At 39.5% G+C, this 22,362-nt stretch overlaps 1 protein-coding gene across 2 annotated transcripts in view; it reads right to left on the reverse strand.

Annotated features, from left to right (window-relative positions):
• The window catches only part of tmtopsb (teleost multiple tissue opsin b), a 41,492-nt gene that overhangs the window by 14,424 nt on the left and 4,706 nt on the right, over nt 1–22,362 (reverse strand). For both annotated transcript variants that reach the window (XM_039790878.1, XM_039790877.1), the window contains one exon: nt 10,231–10,559. In XM_039790878.1, the coding sequence (XP_039646812.1) occupies nt 10,231–10,559 (329 nt within the window). The remainder of the gene's footprint in view (nt 1–10,230; nt 10,560–22,362) is intronic.

The raw sequence follows: 22,362 nt of genomic DNA on the forward strand, positions 1-22,362 counted from the left end.
TCATCTAGCCTGAGAGTCTCCTACACTGCAGGAAGCAATGGTTCTGTTCCTTAGAAAACTACTTACATATACTCTCCTTCTCCACTGACAAAACTTAGATCCATCACATTCAGAATGACTACTGCAACAGCACTGTTTATGGTACATCGTCCAAAGTCCTAAATCAACTCCAGTACATACTGTACAACTCTGCAATCCAATCTTTTAATGTGTGACTAATGCTGTGTATGGTATATTTTGAGTGTGGCTCGGTTGCTTGCTTTCCCAACAGATGTTTCCCTTGAGGGGATTAGAACATGATTCATATGTTGGACTCTGTTCCATCTGACTGTGACACAAACCTTTAAATGAACTTAAAAATATTGCAATAAAACAGCATAATACCATTAATTAAATCGAGGCCCTGCTCCAAAAAAGCAAATAAATAAATGTTCAGTGCATGCAGGCATTGCAAAAGCTCACAGAGGTATGGCATATGAACCAGCAAATAGTGTGACAAATTGAATTCTTGTGCAAACAGCATCAACACATCACACACCCAGGGCTCACAGAGACGAACAGAGTGGTTCATGGCCACGAACAAACACATTTAACCATCCCATACAAAGTTAGAAGAAGATCCATGAAGCACAAACACAGAGGCAAGCCTAGTTCTGTATGCATAGCTGCCAAATACCAGCCTAGAAATCTGGATGCACCCTAGTGGCAGCAAATTTATTTTCCAGCCAGGGGGGTCTTGCTACTCTCCGTTGGCTTGCGAGCTGGAAAAACCAAACTCTGGTCAGGCCAATCACATCGTGTGTAGAGTTGGTGGGCGGGGCTTATGGCTGCTGCTGCTGGGAACAGCGCTCTTCTGGAAGACTTGGAGTTAAGCTTTTCTTTGAGAAAAGAACAAATAACGGCACTGAAGTCATTCTTAAAAATGGAAGATGTGTTCGGAGTTTTTCCGACCAGATACGGCAAAAGTTTAAATCGTTGCTCTGCCTGGTTATAGTGCTATCCTATTGCGTGCAGAGGGAATTTGAAAGACAACCGTTTATCCCGCCCCTTGGATTGAGCCCTGTCAAAGCCGGTCTACGGATATATATTAGAAATTCTTTGGCCCTGTCAATGGTGAGTTCCCAGACCCAACATCTTGATGTGGGTCTGGCTTGTCAGGCTAGCCAAATACATTACATGAAAGAAATAATTTATCATCAGGATGAAGGCAAATGCACCACACTTGCAGAAGAACAAGACACATATCATCTACATTCTTACATATACAAACACAAAGATATACAGAATTTGGACATGCTGCGCCTAAAAAAAAAAAGCAACCCACCCAGATTTACCTATTTATTCATTCAAAAGATCAGTTACATTTCTCACAGCTTTTATCTCCCATGAAGATGGTCAAATGCTTTTTAATTCATTATGTTTTTGCCCCAAAACAAATCTAAAGTTACAGCATTATTTTGCAAGATGTGTGGGAGTTTGTTTGTAACTTTTGACTCCCTCTCCTACGCACCAGTCTCATGTCTGTAACTGTAAAATATAGTCTCACAAGAAACAATAGCAGGCATGCTCCTGGTGTCATCTGGGGTCACTGCAGCCCTGGTACCCCTCCCCCTAGACTTGAACATGTAGCATTGCTCTGATACATAAAAAAAGTTGACTGAAATACATTTTATGACCATACCTAAATGCTGAGAAGTGTCAGGTTATATTGGCCGAGCTGTACACCTGTATGAATGTGACTGGGTGTGCTCGTCATCTGGTTGCCAAGCAGCTAATGAACGAGGTACTGAGGGTGAAGCAGCTGATGCCAATCAGCTAATGCAAGCGCTCAGCCTGGACTAACACTATGCTCCATAACATTGGCCTAGTTAGCTCTCTGTAAACAGTAGTAGAAAGAAATAAGCCAAGGTTGCATTTCAAAATAGGCTTGAAGTCAAAGTCCCGAAAAGAGAGAGAGTTGACGTATCAAAATCTTTCAGAGGATGCTCTTATACAATAATTTATCAGTTTCTATCAGTGTGTTTCCATCCTTCCAACTGTTATGCATATGCAATATGTGAAAAAACATCAAATCTGTGTGGAGCGATGAGGAGACTGTAACCTACCTCATATTAATACATAAAATAAACAAATTACATCTTTCTATCACATTTTCCACACTGTTTACCACATTTTACTTACATTTATTCTAAGCAAGCATGTGTACTCACACAAAAACTGTATCTTGAAATTAAGAATTAATTCTCACATTGAGCACTGTGCAAGTTCTCTAAATTCTCTCACAGCTGTCTCTTTTCCTGATCTCAACTAAGAGAAAAATGAGACATACTGTGCCGCTTTCAAATATGTCTCAATTTGATCTCAGTTATATCTCAGTGAGAAATATACATGGTTCTGTCTCTCACTGCTCACTATTTGAGTTCTCAGATTCTCTTACAGTTGTCTCTTTTCTAGTGTTTCAGCAAAAAGAAAAATTAGAGTAGTGCAAGCTCTCAAATTGGTCTCAATATGAGACATTATTTAAAGCGCCCATATTATGCTCATTTTCAGGTTCATAACTATATTTTAAGGTTGTACCAGAATAGGTTTACATGGTTTAATTTTCAAAAAACACCATATTTTTGTTGTACTGCACAGCTCTCTCTCACTGCTGCAGATCCTCTTTTCACCTGGTTTCTGTTTTAGCTACAGAGTGAGACCTCTTTTCATCTTCTTCTTCACTACTATCTTTGATTGCACTCGCACATGCTCAGTAGTTCAGATGTAGAGCATGTCAGCTAGCTAACTCTAGAGACAGTAAAAGAAAGCTGTTTCTACAACTTTGGTCAGTTACAAGGCAGGATTAGCTGGGAGACTTCTAAATGAGGGCGCACATGTAAGTAGTTCTTTTGTAGATTATGGTGAACTTGTGTGTGTTGTAGCAGTGCTTTGCTATTGAGGACGACGTAGCATGCTAGCGTTAGCATTAGCGTTAGCATGCTAATGCTAACGCTACGAGCTAACGGATGTGGTTAGCCAGCTCATTTCGGACTGTGACGTCACAGTCATACAAGCCATACAATTCAATAATTACAATTTTGAGTTCCAAAACTTAACTTATTCGCAATGCGGTGACGTTACTCCAAGAATCCTACCTCATGTGTGATAAAAGAGTCCGTTATTACTATTACCACTACTATTACTTAGTCGTTATCCTTTACAGAGAGCTTTGCTGTTTCTTCCAAACTCGAGTCATTTCTGCCCCACACTGCACAATGGGCAGTGCAGTAACCGCCTAAAATAGAAGAAGAAGAAGAAGAAGAAGCTGAACGTTGCACGCGCGGGAGACGGGGGAGACGTGACCGTTAACTTCTGGGGGGAGGCAAACTTACGAATCCCACTATGGTAGCGCCAAGACCCGCCCTACGAAGCAGCTTGATTGGTTGGGATTAGGCTTTTCACCTCGAGTGGTTAAGGTTAGGATAGCGGATTGGTCAGGGGATAGGACCTGAACAAATAATGGCCAATAGTAGTGATTGGAGGGCGGGTCTTGGCGCTACCATAGTGGGATTCGTAATTTCGCTGGGGGGAGAGAAGTGTCCGTTGGTCACTGCTGCTGCTCCTGTTGGCTTTTGCCCCTGCCATGCCGAAGAGGTAAGAATGAAATTCTTGAAATTATCATAAGGTGAAATATCAACAGTTGTGGCGATGGAGTGGTCCACTGGAAGGTGGGGATTAGGTGTCTGTCCAACAAGTAATTGACAAAGAAACTCCAAACTGTAACGTTATTTTATTCAGATCGTCGAAAATGGGATGGTTGGCCAAGTTAACGTTAGCTAACGGCTAATGTTAGGTTCTACGTTGCATATCAAACTGGGGGTCCTTGAAATGAAAACAGTTTGAGAACCACTGATGTACAGTAACGTTAAGTTACACTTGTGAAATATCTAATTGAAATATTGATTAGCCTACATTTTACCAGATGTTCATTTATTTATTCAGTTTCTTTGACTGTGAAATTCTAGGGTGTGGCAATTCTTGAAAACCATGATTTGATTTGACTTTTGATTTAAAAAAAGGTCACGATTTGATTAAATTTAAATTTGACTTAGTTGACTGGAGTCGCCCTCCTATTTTTGCTCTACACTTAATATCTCTGATGAAATTTCAGATCTGCAAGACTTCATAACATATTGTGTCACGAGTCCGTATGTTGTGAGCAGATTTTCTGCAAAAGCTCACCCAAGAATAGGGATGCTATCATGGTTCACGATCTTTAAATTATTTTAATCTTGGTGGTTTTATAGGTTATAAACCTAACAATCAATTAGGAAAATAATTTGATTAGATTTTTGCTCATTTTGATACCATTCTTGCCTCAAAGATATGAAGTGAATTAGGTTAAAATAGTGTCTATTTATATTATACTTAGCGTTAATGATCTAAAATGTATTTTTTTCATTAACAGGATGGAGAAAAACAAAGTGCCGGCAAAAAAGAGGCTACGGGTTCCCACTCAGAAAATGAAGGACCTGAGCTCCCCTCCCCCAAATGAACAATCTGGTAAGTATTAAGGTAATAGTTTCTGTTATATACGGGGGGTAATAATCATAACATTATGGTCCAAATGATGTCTAAAAATACTAGTCTAAATTGTTGTGGCCAAATAGAAATAGAAATTAAACATTTTCTCTCTCTCTGTGGAGTTGGGTGGCCAAAAGGCCACCCAACTCCACAGGAGTCCTTTTTAAATATGTTAAAAGGCGATGAGCCATCAGACTCAACGTCAGGGTCTGACACCATTATAATAGATAGGAGCCCACTGTCTGAGCATGGCGAGAAAATCCCATCGCTGAATCCATCACCTGACGGGGGACATGCAACAGGCCGCAACACAGCTGGACCACCACCCTATGAGTAGGTTTGTCATAATTATTACATAATCGCCTGGACCCATGAGTTCAAAACTTTTAATCATTATCCGATCAGATTTGGCAAAGTTCAAAACCAAAAAAACAGCATTAGGATAACTTTGTTATCCAATCTATGATAATAGAATAGGCTCTATGCACAGCTCCACTACTTCCTGAACTTAAGGCTGCTCTTTTATTTCCTGCCTTACATTATTGGACAAACTGATTAATCCACGTGTGTCTGAGTTACAATGGTCAGACACAAGTGGATTAATCAGTTTGTCCAATAATGTAAGACAGGAAACAAAGGAGCTGCCTTAAGTTCAGGAAGTAGTGGAGCTGTGCGTAGATCCCATTACTGTATTTCAGTAAATAGTATGTGAATGACTCGTGGGCCCTGATGAAAATTATTTGCTATTATTTTTGCTATTATTAATTTTCTTTGTAGTTATTGGTCATATCTCTTCTAGGCAATTTGTGTTTACAGAAATGTCATTTCTGGTTCCATGTAATTTTATTATAGCTCTGCCAAAGGGGGGACCATTGGCCCTACAGAGGCCATAAACTCAGCCCATCACCGTATGACCTCAACACCTCTGGTCCATCACCCTACAGAGGCCATGCAGCCAGCCCATCACCGTACAGCCTCAACACCTCTGGTCCATCACCTGGCAGAGGCCATGCAGCCAGCCCGCAAGAAAATGCATGGACACCATGTGAGGATTGTAAGGGAGAGTTTTAAAGAATCCTACAGGAAAAGAGAAGGATCGATGAAGTCATCTCGAGAATAGGCAAGTAATTTCTGCTAATTCATTCATGATGTAATTGTTCTGTACCTATATTAGTGATTGGGCCTTGAACACATAAAACACTGTTTGAACTATCCTAGAAAAAAGGCAGAAAAGTGGGTTGTGGCGTTAAACAGACAGTATAAACGGTATGGGAAGGTTTATAAACTAAGCTTATTTATTGCACATAATCCTTGATATTGTTAGCAAATTAGAAATAACAATTAAATTATAGCAATAATATATTATAGTATGAACATAATTTAACAGCACAACAATTCATTATATTAATTATTATTGTGATATTTTAATGATAAGGTAAAGTGCGTAAATGGGTTAAAGGTGATCAAATTAATCTGAACTGGTACAATTAAGTAAAATCCATTTTCACTCCTTTTTCCTCAATATTAATATAAATTAAGTGCAGCAGTAATAGTTTTGAGTTCTTGTTTCATCTTCTTGGGCGGGCCACCAAAGTAAAGCCTTTGTAGGAGACACACTAGTTAATGGTGGGCTACTTAGTCTTGGGACATATTAAAACATGCCTACATGTTTGGCCTCACATAGGCATTCTTCAGGCCATGTAGAAAGACATGACACCACACGAACAAGCTACTGTATATGCATCTATTGGTCCCATAAGTGCAATAACCATCAGCTGTGGAAAAGGGGAATACTCAGGTATACATCATTGGAAGATAGATGTATAGAATTAACACAGGACATCAGCTGTAATTAATATAATCAAGGCTTGACAAAAAATGTCAAGAAAAAAAATGAAATGGAAATGTTTTCTTGTGACAAGAATTTCAAGATTTTTTTTTTATTATGGTTTGTTTGTCAAGCCTTGGTTTTATTAATGATCCCTCAAGTGTTTATTCTATATACCTCCCACAGACATATTCCAAAGTGTCTTTTTTTTTTTTTTTTTTTTTTTTTTTTTTTTTTTTTTTTTTTTTTTCTAACTATTTCTTTTTCTTGTGGTGTTGTAGCCTATGCAAGGTTATCTAGGCATGTTTTAATTATTTTCAAAAATGAACTTGCCTGCCATTAAAGCTCTTTAACCATTTTAAAGAGTAGCTTGGTATTTTCTCACTCCTGTATTGTTTGTACTATTTTTACCTTTCAGATCCAGGCCAGGTCAGAGAGCTTCAGACTCTCTGCGACTTAATTGGAGAGAGATATTGTGGCAGCCCAGCTTCACCATCAGGCCAGCAGGAGCTGTTTCCTGGGAGCGGCATATTCATCTCATCATTCCGCCTTGCTGCCATGAATCACGCATCAAAACCAAATTGCATGCGTCTGTTTCATGCACTTTTTGATCATTTCTTCACTGTTGAGGAGTGTCAAAATGCAGTGCCCTTTGGTCGCCCTGGCAACAACCCCTCAGGAAAGGAAGGAAAGCGGGTGAACAAATGTACGGCCAGAGCAGGTTCCAAGGAGTAGGCCACTGATATAGCCTGTCCTATGTGGACCGCTATCTCTCTCTCTCTCTCACCCCTTTTTTTTATTTTTCTTATTCATTTTCATGGTAATATGTTAATATAGTTAGTAGTAGTAGTAGGCAACGGGACCGCCAGACTGGTAATGACCATGGCAAATTCACATACGGTAGTCTACTGCCGGCAACGGCACCAATCGGGTCAGAATGAACACCATCAACGACAACAACAACAACTCCTATTGGCTGCTCCCATTATCACCTCCGGTTCAACCTTGGAGTTGGTACATTCCCTTTCCGGTTGATGTTATTTGTAAATTTGTCTAGGTGTTTATAAAAGTGTGTGTTTCTTGGTAATTTGTTTTCTGAAATTTAAATTTGTTTCGGGACTTGTAAATGTGTTATGGTAATGTAATTTTGTTTTATGATATGTAAAAATGTTTTCTAAAATGTAAATTTGTCTCAAGCTTTGTAAAAGTGTTTCAGATTTTGTAATGTTGGTTTGCACCTCCAGGCCACCGTACTTTTCATGTGTGTGAGCCAAACATTGTTGTTCCATGTACCCCGCGTTCCACGTGCTGGTCAGTGTTTTATTTTTACAATCTGGAAGTGTTGTACTGTACTGTACTAGTGACGTCCCCACACTCTAGCACCTACATCTGAGGACTGAGCTGAGTTGGTACAAGTGTGCCTTACTATAGTTGGCATGCTAACCAAACCCTGTTATCTATTCATGTTGGTTTGCACCTCCAGGCCACCGTACTTTTCATGTGTGAGCCTAACATTGTTGTTCCACGTACCCCACGTTCCACTTGCTGGTCAGTGTTTTTTGTCTGGAAGTGTTGTACTGGTGTTACACGAATAAATGGTGTTAACACAATTTTCAACTTTTCAATATTGAGTATTGTTTTTACAGTTATTTCTAATTACTAAAGATAATTAATCTTTAAATTGCATTCTCAATTTGTTCTCGTATTTCTCAAATATACCTCAGATATTCTCATATATAGCTTCAGTAAGACAAAGAGAAATAATCAAGAGATGGAAGAGACATTGGACACACAATAATAAGATCTCTTTTAAGGCTCATACTTCTCAGATTTGTCTCATAAAAGTCTCAGATCATCTCATGTTATTCTCTTTAATTCTTCAAATAACCAAGACATAATTGAGATCAGGGGTATACAATTATGAGATCTCCTCTGTTTATCCAACTTCTCAAGTATTGCTCAAATGGTTTTCTCAATTCAACCTCCTTTATCTTACTGGTGTCTTGTCTCTTTTTAGCTTATGTCTTGCTCCTAAGGGACCCTTAGGAGAAGTAACTCAGAAACAAATGATCACAGAATGATATGAATATGAGAAGCTCAAATTGATCTCAAGAGATGAGATTGAACAACAGATGAGCAACACATTTTTCCTATGGGTAGCTAGACCGGAAACAAAACAACAGGCACGCCACACACACTTGTTTAGGCTTGCGAGCCAGCCAAAGAGTAGTAGGCTAACGTTACGTTTTGAGTGGATGGCGAGCGCGCGATATGCCGAAATGGATGCCAATAAGATTCTGAATGGCAAGTTTACTTTTAAAAAGTTGCTAAATTGTTCCATTGACAAAGTGATCTGTGTGTTTTGTCGTTGTGAACTGAGCTATCATCGCAGCACTTCCAGTCTGAAATTCCACTTGATGGCCAAGCACACAGCTGATGCGAATTCTCCGCGACCTCGTCAAAGCCAGGCGACAAAAGCACAAAGCAGCCGATCCACTTTTCCATGTTGATAAGAGCATTAAAATGAGAAAAAATAATGGGACAATAAGAAATCAAGGGACATTGCGATAAATTGCGAGTTAACTATGACATTAATGCGATTAATCGCGATTAAATATTGTAATCGTTTGACAGCACTACTTGAAACGTATTACGGTAATCTCCTAAACTTTGACCCTTCATCCCTGGTGTTTGCATAATGCAAGTGCCACCTTTAAAGTTTTAAACAACACAAAACATGCTTTTAGGAATACACAACAGGAGCACTTAATATAGGCCTACTTTACCGGTTAAGCGTCAATATCTGGATACAAATCATGGCTGTCATCCAAAAATTGGATCATGTCTTGACCTCTCTTGTGCCTACTGTTCTTACATTAAAGTTTATGTTACAGTCAGCAAATAGGCTTTAGAAACTTCAGAAAGATCTCACAGGGGCTTCTCCAGCAGTCAGTGTAAAGACGTCGAAAAAATAAATTGGTGTTGGCAGCTTTAATAGACAACTTTGTTGAGATGTCAAACATGATTGGAGATTGTTAAGGTCAGCTGTTGCGTGGCTTCACTTTGCAGCCCTTGATTGAACATTCAGACATGTTGGAGGCTTTTGAAGCTATTATAAATACACTTTTATTTCCTCAGATCTACCTTGAAGTGCTTTTACTGGCTCCCAGACCCATCCACTGAGATTTAGATTTAGTCAGTTCAATGGCTCAGCTCACAGCATGGCTGAAAAAGTGCTGCCTCCAACTAAATGTGTCTAAAACAGTCAGCATGTTCTTCTGCAAAACCTACTAGTGAACCTCACGTACTTGTAGCAGGTGATCAATTACAGATTGTGAGTGAATTCAAATATCTTTAATTGATTCTAACATCTGCTTTGAGTCCAGTTCAAACTTGCAAATTCCTGATTCATTAGAAATTACATTTGTACAGAGGCTGCAAATATGTTTCTACATTCCATGATTTTCACTCATCTGAATTAAGGGCTTTGCACACCAAGTCCATAAAAATTAAAAAATTGTTATGCACAGAAACCTTTCGAAACCTAGCGAAAATTCCTAATACAAGTGTCGAGTCGTCAAGCTGTGAGGATGATTATGTGTTTGCATTCTATTTAAAGTCAAAGCCTGAAAGCAACTGACTTAAACATTTAATTCTTTAAGATTTTAGCCAGTCAGCCTGGTCTTTTAACTTTTTTAATCTTTAAACTGCATGACCTGTTTTTTGCTCTGATGTATTTTTAGGGAGCCTAAAACCAAACAAAAGTTATGTTGTGTTTTTAACAAAGGAATATTATCTCTCTTTGGAACTCTCTCATTGACATTCGCAGTATATCGCACCTGTCGGATGGCGTGCAGCAACATTCCATAGGAGTAGAGGATGACGCCGAACGGCAGGACCAGGCAGAAGATGAACAGGCAGACGATGTAGGAGATATTGTTTGCCGTCTGGGTCTTCCAGTCCACTGAGCAGGTGGTGCCTGGACCCTCGGGCCCGTATCTGCTCCAGCCCAGTAGCGGAGGTACAGTCCAGGCCACAGAGTAGAGCCAGGAGAAGCAGATCCCTCCCAGTGCTGGGCCGAAGTCTCTGTTGTCGGCTATAGTGGGCTTCATCATGGTGAAGTAACGCTCATAGGACAGGACGGCCAGGGAGATCAGGGAGACGATGCCTGAGCAAGGGGAAGTGTAGACAAAGTGGTCAGTAACAAAATACTTTGGCATAAATGTGGCAAGACACATGGAGGAGCTTTTAAGTTACGTTTTCAGTATCAGCTCTTGTCTCTGTACATTTATGTGTTCATATAACTCATGCAGATGTGCGTTTGCCTCAATGTGTAGCAAGTCAAACAAATCTGAATCTTTAAAGTGCTCATATTATGCTTTTTGGCTTTTTCCATTTCCTTTATTGTGTTATATACTGTATCTTTTTTGTGCATGTAATAGGTTTACAAAGTGAAAAACCCCAAAGGGAGTTACCATCTCCCACAGACATCACTGTTCAGGAAACTGCTCGAAACAGCTCTATTGTAGTCCAGCCTTTACTTCTGTGACAAACGTGCGTCATTTTGCGTCACTTTGTAACAAACGTTATGTGGCACGCCCTCAAACCAAGCTAGTTAGAGCAGAGGCCTGAAGAGTTCAGATAGTTGTAACGCCATGTCTAGGAGACAGTTTATTAAAATGTTACATATGAATGACTAATTTGTTAACATTCAAATAACTTACCACTCTGATATGTCTTGCTGCAGCAAAGCTGGTTCGGGTTGTTCTGCCTGTGTTTCGGGATCAGACTCGCGGGTCTGTTTTGGATCACACTAGCATGCTTGTCAGGGCCTGCCCTACTCTGCTTCTGACTGGCTAGTAGTCCTTACCTAGGTGTGATGCCTCACCCTGTAGCTAAAACAGAGAGCTCAACACACAGGGTGAAAAGAGGAGCTGCAGCAATGTGCAGTACAACTAAAATATGGTGTTTTTTGAAAATTAAACCATGTAAACCTATTCTGGTACAACCTCTAAATACAATGATGAACCTGAAAATGAGCATAATTTGAGTTTCCTTCTTTTTATTTGTTTGTTTTCATAGAAAGTGCTGTCAAATATCCCTACTAAAGAGCAGTAGTCCCCAAATTTGCTTTAAAAACTGGTCTTTGTGGTCAACTATGTGTTTGGAGAAGTTTGATATTTGTATTTGAAAACATCCTATCCAGAATTCTTTTCTTTTCACAGTTTAGTTTTATGATTTCATTAATTCATTATGTTGTTATTTGCATTTTGCACTTGCATTTAGAAGGGAAAAAAAGCCAAAACAGGCTGCAACTGTGATTATTTTCATCATTCATTTACTAAACTGCAGATTATTTTCTTGTTCAGTCAATGAATCATTTGGTCTGTATTCACCAGGCTCTAATCTGTTCACATTGATACAAATATGCACAGAAACCATGATTTGCATGAGAGTGGAGGCAGACAGCCTCACAGCCTTGCTCTACATGTTAAATAATCAATTAAACTATTCTATTGGAGTGGATTGTTGCTAAAGTGACAAAGTCTTAAATCAGAGCTAATCAGCACATACGGGTAAAAGTGCTGGTTCCAGGGGCAATTTACTTCCATTACACTGAGTTTGATTACAGACAATCACAGCGCCTCTGTGCACAGTGAGGGATTGTGATTGGCTGACACCGTGGCTGTGTGGTGCATATAGGAGGCCGAGGTCGTGGGCGCACGATGTGTTGACAAGAACAAAAAAAGATTGAGAGTCTTGAAAATAATGGGAATGATTGTGTGTGTTTGCAGATGGATGAAGAGGGAGTAAGAGTCATTACTGATGCTCTCTGGTTAGATAAAGCAAATTGGCTCCACAAGTCTCCCCTTATGGGTCAAACAGATACTTCATTAACATACTGAGTTGAAATTATAAAAGATTAAATCACATGGGATTTTTTTTATTAAAATATTAAACTAAAAGAAATATGGAGGAATAATAAGACACACAAGCCCATCAATGAGTATGTTTACATGCATACCAATATTCCACTATTATTCCAAATATGACAATATACCGAATTTGATACATGTCATGTAAACAGCATATTCCAGTTTGATATTCCAAATAAGGCCTTTTTCTGAATATAGCATTTTCCGATAAAGACGTGGGATTTTCCGGTATTATTTTGGTTTTAGAGGCTTTCTTTGAACATGTATACAGCGCATTAGGAATATGCGTCTCAATCTGGGTTTTTACTGCAGTTTACACCCAGTTTACACCCAGTTTACACCCAGTTTACGGCCTCTTGCCTGTTTACGGCTTACGGTCAGCTCTGTGCGTTGCTAGGGTTTCTGTACACAAACCAACCAGCCAACAGTTTGCAGGGCTGCAGACCCGATAAGAAGGAGAAACACAGCTACTTTTAAACATTATCAAAGACTTATTCAACAGGTTTTTGGATATGTGCACACATGGCTACGCCACCGACCTTTTCAAGAAGCTGGTTGAAGGAATAAAAGAGGAAGGCTGTGTTTGCATGGTCCAACAAGTCCGCAACCCGTGGTAAACTTAGAAAAAATCATATTATGCACAACTACATGTTAAAGGTCCCATGGCATGAAAATTTCACTTGATGAGGTTTTTTAACATTAATATGCATTCCCCCAGCCTGCCTATGGTGCCCAATTGGCTTGAAATGGTGGTAGGTGTAAACCGAGCCCTGCGTATCCTACTCTGCCTTTGAAAAAATGAAAGCTCAGATGGAATCTTGCTTGTTATGAGGTCATAACAAGCGAGGTTACCTCCCCTTTCTCTGCTTTGCCCGCCCAGAGAATTTGGCCAACCCATGGGAGAGAGAGACATCATTGCTTTCACATGAGAAAAGTGGCAGTTGGTCAAGGCCACACCGCCACCCTCCCCCCTCTCCTCCTTAATAGCTAGAGACACAAAAATGGCACATCCTAAGGAAAGCTCATTGTGGGACTGGCTCTAGTGGCTGTAATTCTGCACCAAGGCTGAATTTCGGGAAAGAGACTTCAGATACAGTATTAGGGGACCACTAAGGTCTATATAAAAGAGACTTCAGATACAGTATTAGGGGACCACTAAGGCCTATATAAAAGAGACTTCAGATACAGTATTAGGGGACCACTAAGGCCTATATAAAAGAGACTTCAGATACAGTATTAGGGGACCACTAAGGCCTATATAAAAGCATCCAAAGAGCACCATGTCATGGGACCTTTAACGGGAATATTAGTAGAATATTAACTTCCATTAGCCATGGAAACAGCTTAGTCGGAATATCGTCTTTTTTCGGATTTAATATGTGCATGTAAACGTAGTCAATGTCCTAGAAGTTTTGTATAGTTATTTCATATTTTAAACTATTCTGGTTGAATAAATTTGTAGCCAGGATCAGGGTGCGAACTACAGGGGAGCTCGGCTCCCCTTAATAAGACATGGGCTCCCCTGAAAACGTGATTTGTGAAATTTTGGGGGGGTCTCTAAAAATATTGACAATGTGTCATTTTGACGTGCAATTTCAGTTTTGTGTAATGTGATCATCGTGGATTATTATGTGTAAAACTGCAAAAATATCATTCATGCATGTCGGCGATTTGAACCTAATTCACACACTAATTCACACAGATAACTATACTATAGTATACATACTATGTACTATACTATACATGCTATTCTTGTTATGAGCATCAAGGCGTGGTGGCGCGGCGGTGCAAATTCAACTCATGTTTAGTGCATGTTAACTCAAAGATTCGTAGAAAAAATATAAACGTTGGAGGCCATTAATCGGCGCGAAAAGTCCTTGAAATCCATTCTGCAGTAAACATCATATAGCCATGGCAAAAAGAAAACAATGCAGTTTAATTCATTTTGGTTTTACTAAGAAATTGTGTAGCGATGACGTTAATAGCACGACTAATTCACCTGTTGCAAGCCCAGTTAGTTAGCACACCTACCCCCCGGGTGACAATGCAAGGAGAAGCTGAAGAAATAATGTCCTCTCTGGCTGAAGATGATCCTGACCCCTCTTGCTCCCATTAAATTGGAACAACCAGCAGTGGAGAGACTGGAAGAGCCGATATACATGGCTGTTTGTTAAGGAATGGAAGCTGGGGTGCATCGCTAAGGTCTAATTGAACGGAGGAATTATGGTATTCTTCGGTAGCCTGAGTAACTTTAACCGTTGTTCTTGTGAAATCTCTTAAGACAGCCTGATGCTTTGTTTATAGACTATTTGTGGCTATTTGCAGTTTGACCTCTAGTAGGATCTATTCCTGTCGATAAAGTATAATAGGGTAAATCCTGTAGTGCATACACTTGTAGCTGTTATGTATCTTTGTAAGTCATTGTAAGTCGCAAGCGCACGACCCCCCCCCCCCACGTGGAAAAAAAGTGGGCTCCCCCGAAGCCCACAGTATAGTTCGAACACTGGCCAGGATTGTTAATAACTTGCATTATTTGATACCACCACTAGGGGGGTGTTACATTTTGAATGCTAACAAATCCAAGACATTCATTTAAAACACAATTACAGAAGAACAAAAGTGGCAAGTGTTGTGTGCTTTTAAAAAACCCACCTGTATCCATGGTTGTTCATAAAAGTATGCTATGCAATGTTTAACAACCTCTCTTTGAACACCAGCAAAATTAAGAAGCTGAGAGTGAACTTTGAGAAGAAGAGAGGAACTACCATGCCCTCAGGACCAACAGGGCCCGGGTCGAGAGGGTGGGCATCTTCAGATACCTTGGGGCCTGAACCACAGAGGATTTATCACGGTCCACTTACGTCAGCAGTCAGCAACTCGGTGAAGAAAGCCTGTCAGTGTCTCTATCACTTCAGATGCCTCAGTGACTGGCCAGAACTGATTTTTAGGCATTGTTTTAGCAAATATCTTGAAAAATTGTGCATATAACTGCTGTAAATGGAAATGATATCCCCCCCCTTCACCCCTGAATGTTTAAAACGTCAGCAGAATGCACCATCATTTGTGAACTCTAACCCTAACCAGCTCTACAATACATTTACAGCAGAAGGGGCGTGGCAAGGGCCGAGAGGATCATAAAAAAAACTCCATAACCCCAACTAACTACCCCAACCTGCTGTGGTCAGGGAGGTGCTGGCCTTGCCTCAAGGCCAAAACGGTCTCAACATAACAATCATTGTTTTTGCATGATTGTGTAAGTGCATGTTATGGAATCAGCTGACAGACAATGCAATAACAAACTGTTGGGTTGACTAAAGTCAATTTATCAATCACACCAGGCCCGGATTATCCATAAGGGCACTGTTATAAAACTGTTAACTGTTATAAAAAATTATAAGTGGTTGGCTTTCTTGATTCAATGTAATGGGCAAGCAAAGAAAAACATTTTTCACACAAACCCCTCCACCTCTGGGTGAGACTTGGTTGCGCCCAAACCTTATCTGTGTTTTTCAAGCACATAGCACGCTTCGTGAGTTTATTCAGTAAGCAGAGAAGTGTAAAAGACCGGTCCACAGTCTGCGCTTCTTTTCCTAGAACTCCTATTTCTTTCAGAGGACTTTGTGCAATAAATCCATATTCTTAGATCTAATATTGATAGTCTTTTTTTCCATATCTTATTCATTTTAGGTCCTTTTATTGTCGTTAGCTACGATGCTAAAGCAGTTTTAGCTTTCCCATGATGCTTTTGAAAGTTTTTGAACAATCAGAGGAGTTGCTTTCAGGGCCCGTGAAATAGTCGGAAAATACATATTTGACCGACCCACAATGCTGCAATATATAGTATTGATTTTGGCTTTTTGAATTGATAGACATTTTGAATTGAGACATTTGAATATAGTGCTCACTGCTCATATGCCTACATGTATGTAGTTGGACAAGTTAGTAAATTACATTTGAGAAATCCCCTTGATTATGTCTGATATTTTTGCCAGGAGGACAGCACGAGTAAAGGGGGTAGTGGACATTGGCGGGGGCTGACTGGCACGGTTCTTACAAGGACTAACACTAAATTTGTGTTGAGATTACAAAATGATTATATAATCATAGATAAGTAATTTCGTAAGCAGTCTCTCCTGCCTAGTTTAATGGATTATTTTATCGGTCTGCCACCTCAGCAACAAGGACATTTTTCCTAATAGCAACCACTTTTCCATTCATTTCCTGTAAACAAAGCCCACTTTGATTCTCCATCATGCATTTAACTGTTTTTTGTTTTTTTTACCTGAGGCCGTATTCTTCTTAACCCAGCTCCAGAGTGGTGCAGAATAGATTTATGGTATAGTGAATGACCCTATTTTCCTACACCTGAGTCAGCACAGGAGTTAATCATCTTTCATTGTCTCCCTATTTTTCTTTGTCTCGCTCTCTCTCTCTCTCTCTCTCGCTCTCTCTCTCTCGCTCTCTCTCTATGTATTTCTTCTTCTTGAGTAACAATTACACCTGTACACTACACTTGTTACCGTTGCTTACACGCTTTCCATCAGCCAGAGTAGCCTACAATATTAAATAACTTGAATTTAACTGAGGCATTTTCAACTTGGGCTGCATTTCGTCTTGTTTTTCCACAATCTGGTCAATACTGACCTAACTACTCACATGAATCTTTGATGCCCATGTGCCTATCTCTCCACTCCAGAGAGCCAATGAGCAGACCAGTCCAGGATTCAATCAATAAAGCATCTCATTCAGGTGTTTTTCAACTGTATGTTTCTAAACCTGTTACGTGCAGTTTTGAATGAGATTAAGAATAGAAAAACCCCAATTCCAATAAAGTTGGGACGTTGTGTGAAACGTAAATAAAAATACAGAATACAATGATTTGCAGGTCCGTGTACTTTTTCGTTCATTCGATTTTCATTTCATAAACAGACTTAAAAAACAAAAATGATTTTCGTTTTAAAATACAATTGAAATTGAAATACAAGGCATTTTTTTCCTTTTCATGGTCAAAAGGGGATGGGAGAAATTAAAAATATGCTGTGATTTTCATTTTCTATTTCATATAACAAAAATAAAATCACTCGGAAATAGAAATGAAAAAAGGTTTTTTTTTTCATATTCAGAGACCGGATGTTGTCATTTCCAAGGCAACAGCGCCAGCATAGTCTATCAGTGTTGCTTTCAGCCCAGGCTAAAATTACTTTGGAAACCTGTGCTCTTGATAATGCTTGGGGGGGAATTTTATTTCATAATGTCACATGTATTTATTCCCCTCTCTCCCTGCCTCCCTCTGACTCTCTACCTGCCGCAGATAACTTCGCCCCAATCGAACCAGCTGAGGAAACAGACTTTCGGTTCACGGCTGCAACGTTACCGTTACGCCACCGTTAACAATCCCAGCAAACTTTCTGTTGCTGATCTGGCAGAGTCACCGGCGGTTCGGGATCAGATCATGGGGATCTGACCTCCGGTGCTGGGCCTATTCTAATATTAGCTGCTGTTGCAGCTAGCTAGCAGCTAGCCACCAGCCCTGTGACCTCCCCAGATAGCAATGAGTCGGCGGACCACCGGCGGTGCTCCAGAGGCAGTAGAAGCGTCAGAATGGCGTAATCGCAAACACGTTTGCCGGCGGTGCGCCTTCCTACCGCCTTCGTTCCGAGGCCGGCCCGCGGGACAACCGCCGTTCGCGCCCGTTATACCAAAGGTGGCCATTCTGGGCCCGCCGGAGGCAAACGCTATTTTCGGAGCGATCTGCCGCCGGTTATTGTGTGTATATATATATATTCATTTATTTATATTTAATATTTATAGCATGCAGTTTATCAAGAATAATGATTAATCAAACCAGACAAATTTCCATTTGGCGTTTTAAATTCCACATTTCAAAGTACAGTAACTGTCATTGAAACAAGACGTATCAGATCATAATACAAACCACACATATATATTATATATTATATACATACATACATACTGAGGTAAAAACAGTAGTAGAACAGACACATATAACTGCAATGCTGACTTGTGACACAAGGATTTACAAGTTCTATTTAACAACAGAATAAAAGTTAAGCACTGTGACAAAACGAAAAAAGCAAATGTTAACAACAGAGTAAGTAGAATATTTGGTGAAATAGGATTTCCAAGCTATTTTTAATAGAATAACAGTTAAGCACACTGATGGAATGAAAGTAGAATTTTGGTACTAGTTAATGTGCAATATCAAGTAACAGGTATGAAATAGGATTTACAAACTATAATACCATTGTTAAGCACTGACTGAATGAAATAAGCCAATACTAAAGTTACGTTAAGTAAAATATTTGGTACCAGAACAGATAATGAGCAGATATCAAGTATTAGAGGTATAATCTAGGATTTACAAGCTATATTTATAAATAGAATAGTTAAGCACTGTAACAATGAAATAAGCAGCAAATTGTATAGGAAGTAATTGAGATCTTTGGTATCAAAGAATGTGCAGGATACCAGGTAATATACATTTTGTACGGTGGCCGGGAAGTGCAATGCAACATTACAAAGAATGAAACACTTTTACAAAGCTTGAGACAAATTTACATTTTGGAAAAAAAATTTACATTTTGGAAAACAAATTTACATTTTGGAAAACAAAATAACATTTTGGAAAACAAATTTACATTTTAGAAAACAAATTAACATTTTGGAAAACAAATTTACATTTTAGAAAACAAATTTACATTTTGGAAAACAAATTTACATTTTAGAAAACAAATTTACATTTTAGAAAACAAATTAACAAGATGCAAAACACTTTTACCAGTCCTGAAACAAATTTACAAATGACAGATTCTTCACGGAAAGGGAATGTACCACATACCGGAAGTGATGAGGTGTTGTATACATGTCGCCTTGTATGTCACGTTATGGATCGAATGGTCAATAGAGCCGCCATCTTGGAACAGGGGAGGCACTGCCTTATATACTGTCTATGGGCCGTCCTTAATGCCATCAGCGTCAATGTAGGCAAAGGTCTAACGGAAATAAAATCACTATAAATCGTCAAAATCTCATGCGATGTTGTAGTTTTTTTTTTTAAAAAAAAAAAAAAAAAATAATTAATTTTTTAATACAAAGAATATTTATTATAATCAGTTCACAGATATGAGTAAAAAAACGGAAACTTCACCCTTCTGAACTAAGAGGTTCTGCTTCAAAGTGAAGTTTAAACAGACTGAAATGTCCAGGCTCACTCCCCAACTAATGATTCATTTATTTCTGCATGTAGTTATTCATTTAACGAGACTTAAAGTCACGTTTCGTCATCCACAGTCTGAGTCCCGCCAGACTCCCTTTAGGAAACCTGTGATTTAAAATTCAGCAGGCTGTGACAGTCCGCTCCGCTGAGTCCTGGATCTGATTCTCCCGGCTTCCCCTCCTCCAGCGGGCCCAGCAATCCGCCTGGGTCTCCAGCTGCGTGGTGTCGTTTTGGCTCCCAGGAATGGGCAGTGAGCTCCAGGTCCTGCAGCTGCAGACGGACTCGCGGCTGCCCCCGCTGTAGCTTCCGATCCGGCCGCTGTCGATACGTTCCCCGTTTTTCCAATGTTTCTGTCAGGTCCGCGTCATATAAAAACTCCAAACACCGACCACACGCAAAGTCACCATAAACTTCATTCACGCCATATACTCAACAACACAAATTGACTCGCGCTCACCAGCAACACCCGCAACACCTCATCACTCCGGATGTGGTACATTCCCTTCCGTGAAGAATCTGTCATTTGTAAATTTGTTTCGGGACTTGTAAAAGTGTTTTGCATCTTGTTAATTTGTTTTCTAAAATGTAAATTTGTTTTCTAAAATGTTATTTTGTTTTCCAAAATGTAAATTTGTTTTCTAAAATGTAAATTTGTTTTCTAAAATGTAAATTTGTTTTCTAAAATGTAATTTTGTTTTCCGAAATGTAAATTTGTTTTCTAAAATGTTATTTTGTTTTCCAAAATGTAAATTTGTTTTCTAAAATGTAAATTTGTTTTCTAAAATGTAAATTTGTTTTCCAAAATGTTAATTTGTTTTCTAAAATGTAAATTTGTTTTCCAAAATGTAAATTTGTCTTGAGCTTTGTAAAAGTGTTTCATTCTTTGTAATGTTGCATTGCACTTCCCGGCCACCGTAATTTTGACATTAAATTTACACATGACAACAAGTGGGAACAAACACAATTAACAGCAGGAAATCTGGCTGTAGAGAACACAGCCAATCAGAACGTGTTGGTCTGCGTGGGGTAGTGGGCTAAGAATTGCGGGACAGTCTAAGTAATTGATCGGTCCCCACAGTTCGCTCCCCGGTGTTGACTGACTCTGGTCCGTCTGCAGAGCTGCGTTACCCGCTCTAGCTGAGCTGGGAATCTGCCGCGCTCGTGATTTATTCATATTTTATTTTATTTGCAGATAGTGATATGCTATGATGCACTGATGTCAGGCAGTCTTGCTGCTGCTTTTAGTCTGAGTCTGTGAGATAACCAAACTTCCCTTAAATATATTGTATATGTATTTAGGCTATTGAAGTATTATGACTAAAGCCTGTATTTCATGATCTATTTCATAGCCATATGTATATTTATGTAAAGGGGGGCAAAAAACGGAAGTTATAGGCTACAGATTCCCTCAGCTGCAGCCGGGACATTCTAAAACGCTTAACGTGAAAAAGCTTAACTTTAATGTACCTAAACAATGATCAATCAAATATCAGTCAGTTATCAGTCAGATAACGTCCATAACGACTTTGTGTTAGATTTTTTGATCACTGTTTATAAACAGTGATCAAAAATCGCTTAACGTGAAAAAGCTTAATGGTTAACCACGTGCTTTTTCTTATAAATTTCCCTTAATGAAGCAGAAACCCTTAATGTCAGCTAACGTCCATAATAATTGTACTTTGGGTTAGATTTTTTAGTTTTTCAGTGGTTATGAGGAGCAATATGAGAGAGAAATTTGGTAATCCTTGATCATTGCTCATTGATCATAGAGCAGGTAACGCCAGCTCTGCAGAGTCAGTCCCGGGGAGCGAACCGCGGGGACCGAGGTCACAGGGCTGGTGGCTAGCTGCTAGCTAGCTGCAGCAGCAGCTAATATTAGAATATTAGACCCAGCACTGGAGGTCTGATCCCTATGATCTGATCCCGAACCCCCGGTGACTCTCTGCCAGATCAGCAAGCTTAACGGCAGCAACAGAACGTTTGCTGGGATTGTTAACGGTGGCGTAACGGTAACGTTACAGCCGTGAACCGAAAGTCTATTTGCTCCGCTGGTTCGACTCTCTTCGGGCGAAGTTGTCTGCGGTGGGTAGAGACAGGGAGGCAGGGAGAGAGGGTAATAAATACATGTGACATTATGAAATAAAATTCCCCCCAAGGATTATCAAGAATAAGCTAGCTAGGTTTCCAAAGTAATTTTGGCCTGGGCTGAACACTGGTAGGCTAGCGCGGGCTGTTGCCTTGGAAATGACAACATCCGGTTCTGTAATATAAAAAACAAGCCTTTTTCGTTTCTGTTTTCGAGTGATTTTATTTTTGTTATATAAAATAGAAAATGAAAATCACAGCATATTTTAAATTTCTCCCATCCCATTTCGACAATGAAAAAGAAAAAACGCACTGTATTTCAATTTCAAATGTCATGTTTTAAAACGAAAATCAAATAACCATTCGTTTTTTGTTTTTTAATACCTGTTTATGAAATGAAAATCAAATGAACGAAAAAGTACACGGACCTTTGCAAATCCTTTTCAACCTATATTCAATTGAATACACTACAAAGGGTAAATACCCAAATGGGTAACTTGCACATCTGTGAAGGCACCATTAATGCTGAAAGGTACATACAGGTTTTGGAGCAACATATGCTGCCATCCAAGCAATGTCTTTTTCAGGGACGTCCCCTGCTTATTTCTGCAAGACAATAATAAGCCACATTCTGCACGTGTTAGAACAGCGTGGCTTTGTAGTAATAGAGTGTGGGTACTAGACTGGCCTGCCTGCAGTCCAGACCTGTCTCC

Source organism: Perca fluviatilis, chromosome 22, assembly GCF_010015445.1.
Source record: "Perca fluviatilis chromosome 22, GENO_Pfluv_1.0, whole genome shotgun sequence".
Taxonomy (NCBI): domain Eukaryota; kingdom Metazoa; phylum Chordata; class Actinopteri; order Perciformes; family Percidae; genus Perca; species Perca fluviatilis.